Below are 17,933 nucleotides of genomic sequence, written 5' to 3'. Positions count from 1 at the left end.
AATAAAATCATATATACAAACCTCTGTACATAGTGGGAATATGAATAAAAAGAGATTATTCTTTAATGCACTCTCATGCACGTGGGGGGGTGGGGGGAGGGGCGTCAGTATTGGAAAATAGCTGCTGGTCCGAGCTTATCTGTCTGAACACAACATCCTGATAGAGTCTTGAAGGGTGGACAGCATCTATAAATTCAGTGACTACTCATCTGTGCAACATGCTCCTTCGTTGCAGACTGCATCATCGTCAAACTGAAGGCAAAGAACAAGGAAAAAAAATATAAAAGTTGATATGAAGGGGCGGGCTGCGGTGAGGTATTCATCTTGTCAAGCCGGGACAGGAAGCGAGGAATGTGTGGGTAAAAACAGCCGCTTGTTTTTTTTGTGTGTGTTTTTTTTTTTTTTTTTTTTTTTGGAAGTGGTGGTGGTGGGTGGGGGAGCGGTTACTGCTGATGTTGTTTTTGTTGTGTTGTCAGGGTGTTGTTTGGTCCGACAGCGTCAGCGTCTTTGTTCACTGTACAATTCCTGAATCGATGGAGGCCTGTTTCCGGGTGGTCTTGGGAGGAGGTGGAGGAGGAGTCTTGCTGGGCAGAGGAGGTGGAACATGCTGCGGGCAGACAAAAAACAGTGAGCTTGAATTTGAATTTTTTTTTTTTTTTTTTTAATCAAATAAGGATGACTGTTGGCTTTGCACGAAATTCAAAAAGCTCTGGATTTAATGCTGCTATCACTCACACATTGACTGACAGATCTTTTCTTACAGGGGACTAATGCCAGGATCAGCTTACACAACACTTTCTGTCTTTTAACGTGGTCACCGTGTCAGATTAGGAGATTGTTGTACTAATCAGTCTGTACGATTGTGCAAAAGATTAAACGCCAAAGCAAGAATCCGTTAGCTATCTATTATAGCACAAAGAGTGTTGTATGGAAGCTATTTCTCCCTTCTAGACACCCCGCGTCTATTATTGGATCGGCTGATATCAAGCAGGCTGATCCTGCTGCAGCATCAGACACTGAAATCCAGGATCAGACCACAGGAGTTCTCCTGGTTGCGTCGTGCACCTGAGGAGAATCTTTACAGATGTTCTTCTCTCTAATCTCAAACATGCACACACACTACGAGACTCGACAGGACACTATAAAGATTATTGTGCCAGAGGAAGCAAATGCACCCCCTCCTGTGATGTTATGGGGGAGCAGATGTAAACAAGATGGAGACAGACGTGGCGCAATGAAAAAAAACCCCAAAACAAAACAAAAGAAAGCAGAAGGATAAATGTGTTTCTATTCTTAAGCGAGAACTGGAGATGAGATGTTAACTGTCAGTTTGAATCGAAACTGATTACTAGCTCCCATGATGCCTTGCAGCAATTACGGCTGCAACTTTGTGCGTTCCCCTCACTTAACTGGAACTGATGTTTTCCACGCTAACAAGACACTGATCCTCTCAGAGCGATTGGTACGGTGTATCGTTCATTTATGATCTATTAAATCAATACTACTAACGCTTTAAAAGTGTAACTGAATGCTTCTAACGCTCTGAAAGTGCCAGTCAGTTATGATGACTCTTTGTTACTTATGCTTGTTCAGCCAAGCAGTGGTTTGCTGGCTAACTTTAGCTTGAAGGGCTAGAATGTTTTATCATTGCTTGAACACGGTCAACTAATGTGTCGAGCGTCTCTTTCATTGCTCGGAAAGTAATCATCCAGATATCAACTCCTAAATATCAAATGTGTTTGAAATTATTATTATTACCATAAGGGCTGTGAGCAGTTCGGGAGAAATAAGATTGGATCTGTATTAGTGCAAAACAACAGTGCCGACCAAGGTCCCAAATCAAATTCACCTCCGATCGTTGGGGGGGGTAAAAGAGGATAAATCAGCCCCAAACTCATGTAGTCTGAGCCCGGCTTTAATAAAAGATATAAATGTTTTCTGATGCTGGTAAATTATTGTTTTTTTTGTAATCAATAAACCACAGCAGAGCAGGTCCAGATGAGCTGAAGCACAAAATGTTCATTTTTCATTCACAATCAAACTATGATGTTGTTTTTATGAACAATCATAATCAAACTGAAATCTTTATTCACTCCTGAAAGGAAGAAAAATAAAGTTTTAAGGGAAAGTTCATCCTAAAATAATATACAAAAAAAGCTAGAGTGCTATTTATCCTCTAGATTGTTTTTGCTGAGAAAGTTTTGGTGGCATCGGCCCTAAAGGGTTAAGTTTAGGGTTAAAGAGGCTCGTGCATGTTACAGCGCAGCATTCAAACATTATTTGCATCCTCTTTGGCTTTTGACTTCCTTCTAAGCGGTGACACAGTTGGCAGGGTGTAGTTTGGTAGAAAGAAAATAGTTCCCACCTCAAGCTGTTCTCAGGGTCTGTGGATTATCTTGTGTAACCAGGTCGTGATTTCTGGAAGGAGGCATTACTGTGTTCTTCACATGTCATTTTTTTCTTTTTTTCCACCAGAAGCCTAGCTCCATCTAGTCATATTATATCATCATCATTAGAATCCAGATGGTTAAAAATGGCACTCCAGGTAAGAGAACATATATGTAATTTTGACTCTGGGGTGAACTGACCCTCCTAAGACACCCAAGTTCACAAGCCTCTCTGCCTCCATCAAGAACTGGGGATGAGGAGCGGCTGTCACTCACATCTGCTCTGACGACGCTCCTGTCAGCCGGCTGCCACACAGCGTGCAGAGGCTGCGTTTTTACTACCTGTCCACGGGGCGTGACAGTGGATAAATAACATTAGTTAACAGAGTGGCGTGACGAGAGGATGGCTAGTGGAGGGCGTCGGCGAGTGTGGAGAGACGAAGCTGCTGATTAACAGCGGGAGGGCTCCTGATGGATGTGAGGGGTAAAGTAATCATCCAATCAATCACGTCTGACCGCCGGCCGGCTGCAGGAGGGGCGAGTATAAATAACAGCAGGGTGGACAGGCGAACTGACTGATGCCTACACACTTCTGTGACACACATTACCCCAAAATAACGCACAAGTGCAGCGTGAGCTTGAGCGTGAGACATGCACGCACGCACGCAGACATGAACGCACGGACATCATCGCAGGACGTAGAGCACGAGGGGGACAGTGGAGGAGGCTGACCCGATTGTCAAGTGCGTGTATCGGCCTCTTGTTTCATTATGAGTGCCATGCATCATTAAGGAGCTCCTCTCAGCCCTAATTAAAACACCTACCCTTTGATGTGGCGGAGGCGGCGGAGGCGTCGAGGGACTCGTCAAGTCTTGATTATCTAGCAGGTTGCCATAATCAGCCGTGCTGCCTTTCACAGGCAGCGGAGGAGGGATTTCACCTTTGTCAGAGCAGCCCATCCCGTTCAGCTCCAGATCTGTTGGAGAAGGGCACTCATCAGCTCACATTCATCATCAGGCTACACGGGCATTTCTTAAACTGTACGAATGGGACCCAGAATAGATCACACGGCCTATTGTGGTGAATTCCCCATCATTTAGACTCATTAAAGGAACAAGGAGAAAATGAGAGGAGATGGAGTTTTATGGAGCTAAATCCCTGCGCACACTTCATTGATTTTACATAGAAAAGATAAGTTTAGCGGGCATGGGGAGTACTGTATTGTACTACTGATGTATGATGTCTTCTGTGACTCAAACGCCACAGCAGTAAGTGAATTTTAAACTAGTTTTTGTCAAAATAGTATTTCCAAAGTCAGTTTAAGAACTTTATTGCTCAACCATCATTATGTAATCAAGGTTATCTAGACTTTGAGACTACAAATGAATCTAACTCCTCCTTATCAAGCATTTATAAACACAATATAAACATTCAATACACTCCATTTTTTCAAAAGTGTGTTTGCAGGCCATGAGGATGTCATTCAGGTGCCAAGTTATATTGTGGGTAATGTAGGTGCCAGGTTTTGAGAAAAAAAGTAAATTAATAAGAAAAGCGATACCTCTGGTTCCGCTGTAATTGACTTTAATACTGTCCAAGACTCAAACAGTGTTATAGGACTGCTTTTCAAAACCTGGTGCCTACATTACCCACAATACAACATATTACATTCCGATTACATCTAGCGTCCTCTTGAGTCTTGTAGTAGTACTCCCCAATACCTGTAAACACACTTTAAGTTTCATATTTTTAAATGTAATCCCTAAACTGCACTAAGAAATGTATTATTAGTGCAAAACTGCAGTGTTTTTAAGGTACTGTTTATCTTGGTTTTTGGAGCTTATCTTGGCCTCCGCCCCCTCTGACACTATCGAAGCACTATACTAAATCAGTGGCGTGCCTCTTTAGAGTTGTTACCAACTGCAGATTGTTACACAGGAATCCTCTGACTGAAAGATGCTGGCAAGAAAATGATCTGATGAAGTTTTAACCTTCATCGTAGCATCTCGCTTTAGGTAAAAGCTTTCACTTTAAGCCTCTAACAGAGGAAGCAATGCATGTGAGTCCTTGGAATTTGAATTTGAACAGTCCGATCTCTTTATTTTTTTTGCCAAAGAACATCGCAGATGAGCCGCGTTAACACATCCAGCCCGTTTATGTGTGATCCTGGTGTGAGCAGCCAGCTCAGTGACAAAGAGATAAATTTAGAGGTAAATGTGTGGTGCTGACAGTCGTGATTTGCGTGGCCATTTAAAGAAGTGTATCTAAGAGGAGACAAAGCTCCATATTTGACATCACACTGAGCGCGGCCACGTGCACCACGGCATGTGGTAACAGTGATGCAAGCGGAACAACAAAGTCAGAGGGAGGCAGAGAGGGCCTACAGAGACAGTCGAAGCTCCAGCCTGAAGGTGATACAACCTCTTTAGTAAGTTTGCTCTTACTGGAAGCAGTGTGCAAGCTGAAGGAGAGTTTGCTCCTGGGCGTGATGGGCGGGGGCCCCGGCGAGGAGGTGGAGTTGGAGGATGAAGACGGGGGTCCAGGTGACACCGAGAGGCGACGGTCTCCACCAATCTGGCTGAGAACTTGGCTCCTTGGTCTCTGGGGCCGCAGGGGGCTGATCTGAGTGATCATGCACAGAGAAAAGAAAAGAGGTAGAAACTATCAGGGAGTGAGACATTACCAGACAGTCAAAATAAAACTAAATTACACAACAAGTCAATAAACCAGAACTGAGAACAAATTTTACTTTGTGGCAAATGAGTTGAGTCCATTATGACACACAGCAGAAGATCAATAAAGGATCATTTAAAGGAGAAAATGTGTTTCACACCTCCACCGGGACTGTTGTGTGTGTTTCCACGCGCATATTAAATCTGCTATTTGTATTCCTAAAAGAGAAACCATTTGGATAAATGTGCTCGTTGGGTTGCAATATCTTATTTGTGGTTACAAATCATTGTTTGCATGCACGACTGCGTTCTCCACCGCTTTTATTATGGCTGAAATTTGTATGTGAAAAGATACGTCCTCAGGGCTATTTCACACTGTAGGCTACATTAACAAACAACTCTGTAATTGGCCAAACCCGAAACAGCGAGCCACAAGGGAGACGCCGAAAATAACAGCACACTTCATTCAGAGATGTGATTTGTCTTTTTCCAGAACTCTAAAACATTTCTTTGCTGAAGGTGAAAATGTTTTTTTTTTGTGTGTGTGTCTTGATTGTTCCAGATAACTTCAGCCAGAAGTGTTATACCCGACAACTGCTTTGCAACTACCAGATATTCCCCCTAGGTGGTCTACGCTTGACCCCCGAGGCAGAAGGCTCCTATCACATGCCAGACGGCTCCACCGCTCCCAGGGGCCTCTTTTTGGATACCATTCCTGCCCTAATCTTAATGCTGTTAGCCGGGGAGCATTCCCACTGGGCATGCAGAACATGTGATTCCCCCTGTGCTGTAATGGACACAGCAGTGGTGAAGAAGAACATGAACACAGCAGAGACAGGAGGGGAGAGATTAAGATATGTCGAGTGCAAAGAGAACAAGGGCAAGTGCAGAGAGGAGAAGATGGGACGTCAGGGAGAGAAGAAAATTTACTACCAATAAAAAGGGTGAAGACCCTGCAAGAGATGGTGCGATGCTAAATAAAAACATTTCATATCAATGTGCTGGACAGAGTGAACTAAATATGTAAAATTTGGGGTTTCTGCTAAAGTTTGACTTGGATGACAAATCAAAACACAAAATTCATCAGCTGTCTTCAACTTGTTTTTATGATAATCTACAAGTCATCTTGTGTGGATACTTAGCTAATTAACCAGAGGCATTTCCACACATAGATGGACATTTTTGTGAGGGGTTTTCCTGTGATTTAACCTTTTTAAGGTCCCTGAAACAAATGCTCTTGGGGAATGGAGCATTCAGAAAGACGTCATCACCCCAATTTGCACATGCCCATTGTTGTTTGCGAGCATGTAGCGAGCATACGGCTGAAACAACAACAGCGGACAACAGGTTTGTTTAAGTCTGGCCAGCACCACTGTAAGGCCTTTGTTTGCACTGCTAGGTCTAATTACGGGGTGACACCTTAACTTAGTGGTTTTCTGTGTATTTGGGTCATTGTATTTAAATAGGTTAAGCTTACTATGCATGCTAAACATTTTCTTCCTCATACTTGTTTGAGCATCTGGAATCGTATTTGCATGTTGTAAAACAAATTTGTTTTTAAATAATTCAGACTTTGGGAGCCTTAATGTGCTGTTTCATTCAGTTCTAACACAAAGGAGAAAAAGGAGCGTCACTATGATGCTCGAGGGAGAGCAACAAACCTCTACACCAATACTGGCTCTACAGTACTTTTGCAACTCTACTTTTTTCCCTGAGAACTATTAATATCCACAGACAATCTCAAGGGAAAAAAAAGAGACTGAAGAATGGTCCAGGAGAGCAACAAATAAGAAAGTAAAAAATAGCGAAGGGTACAGATTTGGTGGAGGATGCAGAAGACAAGAGACAGAAAAACAAAGAGGTGAACCAAGTTTCTTGTCCAGGTCACTTTTCAGTACCGTCTCTGACAGTATGACAGCTTCGGCGGGCTGCAGAGGGATCTCCGTGGTCTTCATCTCTTTGTCAAAGATCTCCTGGTGCTTGCTGTTCCTCTTCTCCTTCTTTTTGTCCTTGCGCTCCCTCTCGGGCTCGTCCCTGTCCAGCTTGTCCTGAGACTTGGTGTGTAGCTTCTTTGGCAGGAGTGGCTCCAGGGCAAAACTGAAATAAAAGAGAATATGACGATGGTTCAATCAAATAAGTGTGCATTCCCCTTCCTTGTCTGAACACCTGAGGTAGCTTTATCAATCTTTTACTGGCTTGACATGACTGACAATTCTCTGTACGCACGATTTTAATACTGCCTTCGGTAAACCTTGAACTTTATAATGATTCACGCTTAAGGACACGCTGCAGTCTTCTAACCACACAACTCCACTGTGAGTCTGGTTAAACAGGATTAACTGAAATATTTATTTGCTGAAAAATTTATTCATATTTTCAAAATCAAGTTGGCAGGGATACATGAACTCAAAAAAAGGGTAGTTAACATTTCAAAAATTGTGTAAGGGCACCCTCAGAAATCCCCTCAGGTTCAAAATGAAAATGGAATATCTGCATTCTGTGAAACACGAAGCCCGAGATGGACTCATCAAAGTCAGACGGCCTTTTAAAATAAAAAAAAAAAGGTTTGTGCTCGAATAGGTTGAGGGTTAGGGTCTGTAAATCGGCTGTTACCCGTCTGAGCCGGGCCTGGAGGGGGAGTTGTCGGAGGAGATGGAGGTGACTGAGGCCACCGACAGAGGCCTCTGGGAGGAGGGCATGGTGAAGGAGCGCACCATGGAGTGAGGACGGGGCCCCCGCCGCTCGTCCGCGGTCGGCTGACATGGCAGAGAGAAAGAAACACAAGATGAGGAACAACAGAAGACAAACTCAGAGGATGGCTCCACTCTCTGGTATGAGAGACAGGGACACCTTAAAGGTGAAGACTATTCTCAGCATTATCGTCAGTAATCATTCAGCGTACAGTACAGGACCCCACATGCAAGGACACAGTTGAACATAAAACCAGTGGAAAGGTAAAAAGAACCCTGATGATAACATTCATTTCTCTACTTTTGTAGAAAAGAAGCCGTGGGAAAAAAAATCTGGTCACAGTGGCTTTGACAATGAACCCGTCTGCATTTAAAGAGTCTTTTCGAGCGTAGAACGGGTCCATCGCACATCTGATAGGATAACCTTATTATCACACCCTGGAAAAGTGATGGCTTTTCTCTCTCGTTGGAAAGGTCGCCACCTTCTCCCTTTAAATCGAGCGAGGCGCCCCCCCTTTACCTCAGGCAGGAATGAGGGAAAAGCTTGGCAAAGCAACAATTAAATCTGTTAAGGAGGAGGAGAGGGATGGAGGGGGGAGGAGAGGGATGGAGGGGGGAGGAGAGGGATGGAGGGGGGAGGAGAGGGATGGAGGGGGGAGGATCGGGGGGCATCTGGCGGTACACGAGCTGACTTCAGCTGAAAGAGAAAAGCAAGTGTGCTACACATGTTCCAAGTGCATGTGGAGGACTTGTGGTAATTAGAAAAACTGGTCATTGTCGTCTTAATAATGTTGCTTGTTTTTAAATCTTTATGTTCTGCTTTAGACAGTGTTTAAAAAAAGGCTGGTCGTGCAAAGAGAGCCAAATAGGCAACATGGCTCCTTTGAGGTTCATTCAGTTGGTTGCTCTCTGCATCTTAAGACCCTCAGCGATCAAGCAAAACATTATGGTAGTAGAGTAAAACGGCTGGTTTTGTTCTACTACTTTAATGTTTTGCACATGTTCAACAAGGCCTGGACTTCAATGTAGGTCCACCTGTGACATTCTTTCTTCTGTAACCCCATGTTAATGTGTTGAGGCACAACAAAGAGGTTTGCAGCAGCAGCTTTTTAAAAATGGTGGTTGGAATACAATGCTGCACGTGCTCAACCAATCAGAAATGGTTTGTACTGCAGGCTCCACCCCTGAAGTTTCTATATGTTTGGAGCACCAGATCCTCGTCCCTGCGGTGGAAACACACAGAGTTCCTCCAAATGTTCCTTGCTTAATCATAGCGCCCACTCCATCCTTGCATCTGGACTTGGGTGAGGTGAGGTCATGATAAACTGATGTCTCATCACTTCAAACGCACCAAATTTCCTGCTTTAAAGTTTCCTGTAACTTTAGAGCAGGAAAACCAAACCAGGTCCGTCTTCCTGTGTCCACTTTGTCCAACTACACCACCCATACAGAACACTGAGGAATGAATATTTTCCAATAATACAAAGTAAATGCATCTGTCAAACACAATAAAAGAAAAAAGAAAACTGTGTGTAATAAATCAAACCTATAAGCATGGCTGACCAAACAAAGGACCAGAATCCCACAGAATTGATTCCTGAAAGCTAGAACAATAACATACATATTCATTTCCTTTAAAATCTTCAGCCAAACACAACAGAACAAACAGAAAGAAATGGCTGCAGACTCCATTAGCCACGCTGAGCCACGGAGCACTTCTCATACAACAGAAAGGTCACAAAAAGGCAAAAAGCTCTTACCAGAGACTTCACCCCATACTGTTTCTCCACCTTCTCCCGCAGCTGCTTGAAGCAGGCCTCCAAGCGGTCGTGGAAAGGCCTCAGAGCTTCTGTGACCTTCTCCCCGTGGATGCGGACACCTTCGGCGAGGTGCGGGATCTGTGGAGGAGAGGAGGAGAAATGTGAGAAACCCTCATCTGACATACTCCCCCGAAAGAGTTGAGAGGTTAGCTTACACGTTGGCTCTTCCTTCATCAGAGGAAAACGCCACATATGTCCGATTTAACTCATATGAACTTTGGCCTCTCGGCTGCGCACACTCGGCGGTGCAGATCGGTCTGTGTGTGTCTGTGTGCACGGATATCACTGCAACTTTCTCCAGGTGGAAGTAGAAGAGAAGTCTGTTGCCATGACACTCCCTCCCCCTTTGCCTCCCACCGCTGGCGTCAACGCAGCAGAACACAGGTTTATCAAAACAAGGCAATAAGAAAAGGCACAGACAGACTACATGTATAGACATCTACTGTAAGTGATGGATGCTTTCCTCCCCACCTCTGACGCAAATAAAGACGCAATGCACCCTTTTTCTTCCAGCACGCTGCTGCCTCTCGCGCTGTAGGCAGCCGGCGGACAGCAAAAAAAATAAATTTCAACACACAACAGAGGCAGCTCAGGTAGAAAGAGAGAGAGAGAGAGAGAGGGTGAGAGAGGGGAAGAGACTGAAACTGCTGAAAACTAGTAATTAGGAAACCCCAGTGACACAGTCTGTGTCAGCGAGCTCTGCTGACTAAATCCGCCGAGGGGAGGGAGGAAGCGTCGTCCCCTCTGGGGGGGGGGGGGGAGAGTCGACGTCTGAGTGATTTTCTTCTCCTCTCTCGGCTGAAATCACAGGTTAAGTTATCAGTTTTCAGAACCTGGTGTTTCAGTGCTGCGTACCGTCTTTGGCGGTGGAAAAAAGGCGGCGAGGAGTTGCACTATAACTCAGTAGAAGCCAGCAAAGATGTAACAGTCAGCTGTGGTAATAGCAGAGCTTTTCTTCCCCATGGCAACTGTAAAAAAAAAAAAAAAAAAAAAAAAAAAAAAAAAAAGATTCCCCGACTGCCTCGCTGCTATACGTGAGAAGTACTGTTGAAGGTGAAAGGAAAGAAGCTTTATGCTTTTGTGCTTATGAATAATAATAAAAAAAACCCCAACAACATAGGAAATAAAGCGCATTAGAGGGGATTTAATTCTAACATTTAGCGTAATCGGTCCCAGTCAGAGTGGTGCTGGAACAACAAGGAAACACTAAACTGCAGAGTGCATCTTGTGCCTCATCTTAAGTACAGTAGCTTTTAGCCCGCAGCAAATGGAACAAAGAATCTGCTTAGAGTGTGTGAAGTATCTGGCTTAGGTGGACTGGTAAAGAGAAGGCAGTCTGTGTGTGTGTGTGTGTGTGTGTGTGTGTGTGTGTGTGTGTGTGTGTGTGTGTGTGTGTGTGTGTGTGTGTGTGTGTGTGTGCTAACCTCTGGTTCCCTTGAGACTGCTCGCCTTTCTTCCTTTTCTCTGAGGCCAAGCTGCCCCCTTTCTCTACAGCAGGCTGCTGCCTCAAGAACCGACTTCACTCAGCTGGCACACAACACCAATTCCTTTTTTTTTTTCGTGATGCAACCTTTTGTAATCATCTTGAACGGTGCATGTTTTATTTAGTAAAGTTTCCATATGTGGTGGGCTTATTAATGGACAGAGTGAGAAAATACTGATGCAGAAACACATCTATATCTATAAGGTGTGAGTGATGAAATGCTCTCAGCCACGTGTGATACATTAAACAACACGCTGTAAAAGGAGAAGCACACAGCGGGCAGATCGGCTTGAAAAGAGATCCTGAGCACGTTTTTTTTTTTTTTTTTTTCCGAAAAATCCAGGATGCTTCACTCACTGGGTGTTAGTTACTGTGCTGTGCTCCACAAAAACGGAGCCGTGGCACAGAAAAGATAAATGAGAGAGGGCTACAGATACCCTGCGAGGATTTCCCCTGATATTGAGCACCTTCATCATCACCGCTGGGACCTCTTAGAGGAGAGAGGAGAGGAGAGGAGAGGAGAGGAGAGGAGAGGAGAGGAGAGGAGAGGAGAGGTGAACAGAGGAGAGGAGAGGAGAGAGGAGAGGTGAGGAGCGGCAGCAGAGGAAAGAGGTTAGGAGTAAGAGGAGGCGAGGGAGAAAGAGGAGTCAGAGGGACGAGTTGTTGTGAGACGAAGAAGATGGGGAGAAAAAAAAAAAAAAAACGGTGCAAACGAAAGCTGAGGCAAGATTCACGTCTCCCAGGATACCCACATCTTTTTATAGACCTTACGATGATTGAGTGCGACTGAGTGGCGGCATGGCAACAGAACTCTGCTTGGTGGCTGCACAGAGATAAGCTCATTGTGGAAGACACTTAGGCTCAAGGTTGCTAAAGCAGACGAGCACACACACACACACGCACGCACGCACACACACACACACACACACACACACACACGCTCGTGTAGTTTAATTACATGTACCAACTTTTAAATAAAGTTTTTATTCCTCTCCAGCCATCTGGAGACAGCAGCTTTATGATTTAGGATATCATTTAGAGATATCACTTCATGTGATGCTGATGTTAATATCACATAATTAGACGCTGGAGACCTGGGGCGCCGTTTATCAAACCCCAGCATAGATCTCACACTAAAGAGGCTGGCTGACAAAGCAAAAAAAAAAAAAAAAAAAAAGCACAGACTGTATAGATATAGATTGTGCAATGGCGTGTAGAGATGGATACGATTTGTTCTTTTTTGGCAGAAAAATGCGGAGACGCTCAAGTCCCTGCGAGGTAAGTTATCATCTCGTAGACAAGAGAAGAAAGTTAAAGTCTTCACTAGTTAATAGAATAACTTTTGTGAACAACGTATTAACTCGTACACATGCGATGGTACGCACACGTTAACAAATTATTCCAACAAGATGATTAGCATGTGCGTGCAAGATTAACAACAACAAAAAAAAAAAAATATGAAAGAGTTCCAGATTTTTCTTGTGAAATACTGAAATTCTAAAGAAAGCTGAAAGGAAAAGATATATTGTAGAAATGGCCAGAAACAGTAAATGGAAAATTCCAAGAAGCATCGTCATGGAGACAAGTGGTGTCACGGCCAAACGCTCGATGGCCCACCAGTGACTCATGGCGGTGTTTCTGTGAGGTTTGTTTTGGGGGTTTGGAGCCTCCCGTTGGTGGTGAATCGTTTATTGCAGATTTAAAAAGATAAATTAAGCCAAAAATGAAAATTCAGTCATTATCCACTCGACACCATGCTGTTAAAAGTCGGGTGGTTTCCACAAAATATCTTTTTGAGCTTCACAGCAAAGCAGCGTTGCGGCATTCTCCTGATCAACTGAAGTAGATGGAGGCTAGTTTTATAACGTAAAAACAACAGGAAAAAGAAATGAAAGGAGTTAATTACTCCCTTTTATGAAGCCGAAATCCTGGAGGATGTAAATACCATGTTTCCAATTTATTTTGGAGCGCTTCCGGAGACTTGAATTACACTGGATGAGCTCCACGTCGTATTTCCACATGATCATCTTTTAAAAACTAAACATTCACCTTCTCAAGCTGCACTTTGTGGGCATGCGGTGATTGCAAAAGAAGCTCATATCCCTTTTATAAATGGGAGTGTGCTGGGATTTTTGTCTGACAAGCAGTATGAAAGAAAAGGCGCTGCTGTTTAATATCAGCGGTGTCTCTCCGTGTCGCCCTGCTTCTCCCAACTGAACCCCGTCACCCACTTTTCTTTTTTTAATGCACAGTGAGCAGACTTCTGAGCCACACCCTTACGGCACTGGGGCAGCCAAACTCCCTTTAAAAAGCCTTCTATTAAGACTACAATGACATATTAAGACCTTTCGTGAAGGTCACATAGGTCTCAGAGAGGTGCGCAGCCAGTGGTGAGTCAGACAGACTAATAGGCAGACAGACTGTACTAGACATGAGATGAAAGCACAAAGGAGAGAACTTCAAAAGACACAAAGGAAGTTGGACCATCACCGACACACACTCTGTTTACATGCATGTGAATATGCTTCTTGATGCACTGGTGAAAATTGCCCCCTCAGGTCTCTGTTTTAATGAATTAATCACCCGGCAACCCCTTTTAATAGAGTCACGTACCGCAGTGAGAAGTTTTGAGGTGCTAATTTAGGCATCTGTCTGGAGCGTTTGCTAATTATAACCAGAAACATCACAGAAAACACCGACTGTATTTGCCAGAGAGCGTTTTACAATACCTAATTTCCTGATTTCCAGTTGCTCATTTCCTCTCTAATTACCAGACGAGGACAATGGGTATTTCAGAATAACAGTGCACACTGGCTCATCTCGAGCCGTTTAGTTTGCTCACTGGAGCAGGCTCGCCTTCATTTGTCTCATTTAGATGGATTCAAGACGCGAGACAAACAAGCGCGCTGGCTCTGGCGCGCAGAGACAACTAATGCCATTTCAAATCAGCGGCTCCGTCCCCGTCCATCTCTTGATGACTTCCCTGTGTGTGCGTTCGGCGTGGGCTCCGTGTGTCTCTATGATCAACTTCAATCGTGTCTTTTTCGTGCTCGTGGAGGCTACAGAGAACCGCCATGATTTCAAACGCTCCGTTGGCGTGATGTGAAGGTCATTTCAAACCCCGACACAGCCGCCGAGACATTGCAACTGGTTTATCTCGTGCTGGTATGACTCGGGTGTTCGACAGAGCTCCTGGTAATTAGTGCTGTGGATTGTGGGTGGAGGATCATTTCAAAAAATTGCAGTGTGATTTCCAACACTCTTTCAGTCCAGGGCTGAAGCAACAAGAGCTTTGAAACAAAGGTAGTCTTACACACATTATTGTTCTGTGCCTTTGCTTCAAGGCGGATTTAAAAATAACTGATACGTGTTAAAAGGTGCAAATCTGGCTTGCACACTCCCAACCTTGCCACATTTAATGCATCTGTGATATCTGCGTCTTTCCAGGAGCAATAAAGTAGTGACACGTTTCATTTTCAGGTCACCCTCACCTGCTTTCTACATCAGTCAGATATTCTACATTCCACACAGCGTTCACACAAATTCAGTGTCTTAAAAAAACAAAACACTAGAGTAACGACTAATGATGGAAAATAGTAATTATAAAACAGTGTCACTTTTAAGGTGAGACAACTTTGCAGGCAGCATGAAGACACAATGAGAACATGGGGGCAAAAAAGGTTTCACAAACACAAAAGAGCTCAACTTTTTCGGATTCGGAGGAGTTCTACCGGAGATGCAGAGCACAAAGTTGACCTATTTTACAACAACGGCGAGGGGGAACAACCGCTGCAAGTTCAATTAACTCCCCCCTCCTTTTTTTTCCTCCTCGCAACGAGCGATAGGAAGCAGCCGGAGAAACTTCTTGTATCTGCGCTCCATTCCTGGGTGAACCACGAGGCAGGGAAACCGTGACATTTCCAAGTATTAAAGTGACCCTCGGTTCAGAGCCGCAGAAGCAAACCTACAGCGCAGCTCTCTTGAATCTGTGGAAGTTTGTTATTCCCCTGCAAAAAACAAAAGATGGCCAGAAGTTTATAAATCAACCTGCACATGTTGTGATGTATCCCGACGATGTGTGTGTGTGCCTTCCTAGTCTGCAGCGTGTGCACTTCCTTCAGGCTCGGTGAGGGTGCAAAGCTCGCAAAACCGCCAATGCTGATCTCTCGCTGTCTTCTTCACGCAGCGGAGCGTCCTCCCCCGCCCGCCCCAACTTCAGAATGTTTGCTTCAGCAACTCTTCCTTGTTATTATCTCCACTGAACTCTTTAACACACTTTCCTCCCCCCACTCGCTTTACTTACCTCTTTACTCTCTTAGCGGTGCACTCAAAGGTTCTTCAAATGATATTATGTTTATAGCTGCAACCTTTCACAGTGACTTTTTTTCTGGTTGCTGTCACGGCAACATTTCAGATATGAATGCGTGAGTGTACAGAGCAAAACAAGCATCCTTCAGCGTTTCGAACCCGCCGCTGCGTCTATGAAGGACGCCGAGACGTGAACGCTGCCTCGTGTCGACTGGGTCATTTTTTTTCAAGTGGCGCGTGTCTCCCAAACCATAGCGACAAACACAAGACGCCACGATGTTCCAGACACTTAAAGGCAAGGTGAATAGCCCAGAGCTAATTCATGCAAATTAAGGAAGCTTAATTAAACTGGAAGGCCAAGTGGCATGGTTGCACATTTTACATTCGTCTCACGCTCCTAGATACTATCTCATAAGTGTCTGAGCTGCCCGCGGGCTATGCTTTAATGGAAAACATACAGTATGTATATGTTAATATGTTATGTAAAGTAAACAAGCACCTCATTTGTGACAAGCAGGTCGTGGCACTTTTCCGTCAACACTGGTAACATTGGCGAGACAGACAAAACAAAAGTGCCAGGGGTAAGAATTAAGAGTGGTAATAGTAATAATCTTCTATCACGGATCATGTAATTTCATGTCAGTAAACAGCATAACATTTTTTTGACAGTTTGTAACAGTAAACATCATAATGCAGTAATTGTTCTGCAATCTTAAGAAAATAAATGGTTTAAAGGAGCTCCTTTTCTGCAGCAACGCCACTGACAAGGTTTATTTGTGTAGGACAATTCAGACACAAGGCAACTCTCAAAACACTTTACAGGGGCATAAAATTACATTAATTTCATGGACGGAGCAAATCAAGGATGTGCATTAAGTCACGGTAAATCTGACCTGGGTCCTTCACAAAGAAAAATTCACAGTCCAGCAGCGTTATAAAATGTAAAGAAATCATCCAAAGGCTTGTATAGGCAACCAAGAGAGACAGGGAAGGTCTCATTTTTCACATTACACTACAATCCGCTCACATACGGCTGATAAAAAAAGATCAATATGCGTGCTTTTCTATGAACTGTTACAAAGAGCCCCTTTGAAATACCCATACAATACAGGACTTCAATTGTGTTCTTCTTTTTCTTGGAACTTCCTTAAAGCAAACACAACTGCTTCACATCAGACAACACTCCAGTGAAAGCAAGGGTTGGAGCATTTTTTGTGATATTTGTAGAAAATTTCTCAACACCCTTCCAGCAATCACTAAATCAAATGTTCTGGCATGTAAAAGACAAAAAGATCCAGTATCCATATCCAATCTGGCACGTGAACTCATTGCACATGTCAAGTCTTCCACAAGGCTGTGTGGTTATGTTGCTAAAGCTATTAGCGAGCTCGCCGCACAAGAATGCAAGAAAAAATGTCAAGAAAATATCCCAATACTGTTGTGTTGTCTCTTCTAGTTGTTCAGCAGCTAGCTAACACACATCACAACACTGCTGGCCTGCGAGAGCAACGGGGCAGTCAATGTCTGTGTAGTCAGGCCTGAATGAAGAAGGTGGACTTATATAATATAATAATATCTTTCTTCTGCTTGTTTAGCTTTAAAACAAAAGTCCCCGAACTTTAAAAATGGAAGCTTATAGGTCCAAATAAGAATAATAATTACAAATATTACAAGTTTTAAGGTCAACAGGAATAAACTCCGGCCTGATAGCACTTCCCGTTACCTTGCAAGGCAGCTGCATTCATGAGAGAATGGCATGATCACTTCAGAGAACCAGCCCTGATTTGCTCACAGCCCGCTCCAAATATATAGCAGATGCACTAGGGAATAGCTCCCATCCAGGAAACCTTGCACGTGATGTTGTCAAATCTCTACCAGTGGAAAGATGTCTCACATTCGCACACCACATCGCCACAAACCCTTTTTACAGTGTGATACTTGAGCACAGTCGTATCCGTGTGCATTCTGAACTTCAGTCTCACCTGCCAGGCGATCAGATCCTTCAGTTTCTCTATCTTCTCAAGGTCCTCTGGGTGTTCCTGCATGTACTTATCATTGAAGAAGGCCTAGAGAAAGAAGGAGAAGAGACACTGGGTAAGTACGCTGTGTTGAAAAGACGGTGTGAATCCAGCGGAAGACAGAAGCAATGATCTGAAATGTGGAGAAGTTTGTGATGTATAAAAATGAGAAAGCGGGGGGAAAAAAACTGACTAGTCAAAAGGAAAAGCATCGGGAGGGGCTGCGGGGATGAGAAAATGTAGTCAAGACATCCGCCACCTGCACTTTCGCACCGAGATGAAGGAGCGACCTGAGGGCGAGGAATTCACACCGCTCCTCCTCTGACTCACACTGCACCGTTTCACAAGACCGATATGAATCTATTCCAGGTCATGATACATGCTGGGAAACCAACCCTATCTTTTTTTTTTTTCTTTTTTTTATCATCAACACACACACGGGTAAAAAGGAGTTTCCCTTTCCACACCAGTTGCTACAGAGTTACGGTGAACAGAGTGTGCAGCTCACAATCCGTTGAGAACATTAGACATGAGATGAAAATGCAGAGACAAGGA

General features: G+C 44.0%; 1 protein-coding gene across 1 annotated transcript in view; it reads right to left on the bottom strand.

Moving 5' to 3' along the window:
• Window positions 1-376: 376 nt before the first annotated feature.
• dock1 (dedicator of cytokinesis 1) overlaps window positions 377-17,933 on the bottom strand; it is a 200,750-nt gene continuing 183,193 nt past the window's right edge. Inside the window, exons 46-52 of the mRNA XM_037081415.1 lie at window positions 17,343-17,426; window positions 9,510-9,647; window positions 7,673-7,815; window positions 6,958-7,156; window positions 4,832-5,009; window positions 3,212-3,363; window positions 377-607 (exon numbers count right to left, since the gene is read on the bottom strand). Of these exons, the coding sequence (XP_036937310.1) occupies window positions 512-607; window positions 3,212-3,363; window positions 4,832-5,009; window positions 6,958-7,156; window positions 7,673-7,815; window positions 9,510-9,647; window positions 17,343-17,426 (990 nt within the window). The 3' untranslated portion in view covers window positions 377-511. The remainder of the gene's footprint in view (window positions 608-3,211; window positions 3,364-4,831; window positions 5,010-6,957; window positions 7,157-7,672; window positions 7,816-9,509; window positions 9,648-17,342; window positions 17,427-17,933) is intronic.

The sequence above is a fragment of the Acanthopagrus latus genome, chromosome 20, assembly GCF_904848185.1.
Source record: "Acanthopagrus latus isolate v.2019 chromosome 20, fAcaLat1.1, whole genome shotgun sequence".
In the NCBI taxonomy this organism is placed as follows: domain Eukaryota; kingdom Metazoa; phylum Chordata; class Actinopteri; order Spariformes; family Sparidae; genus Acanthopagrus; species Acanthopagrus latus.
This window is presented reverse-complemented; position numbering and strand designations above follow the sequence as displayed.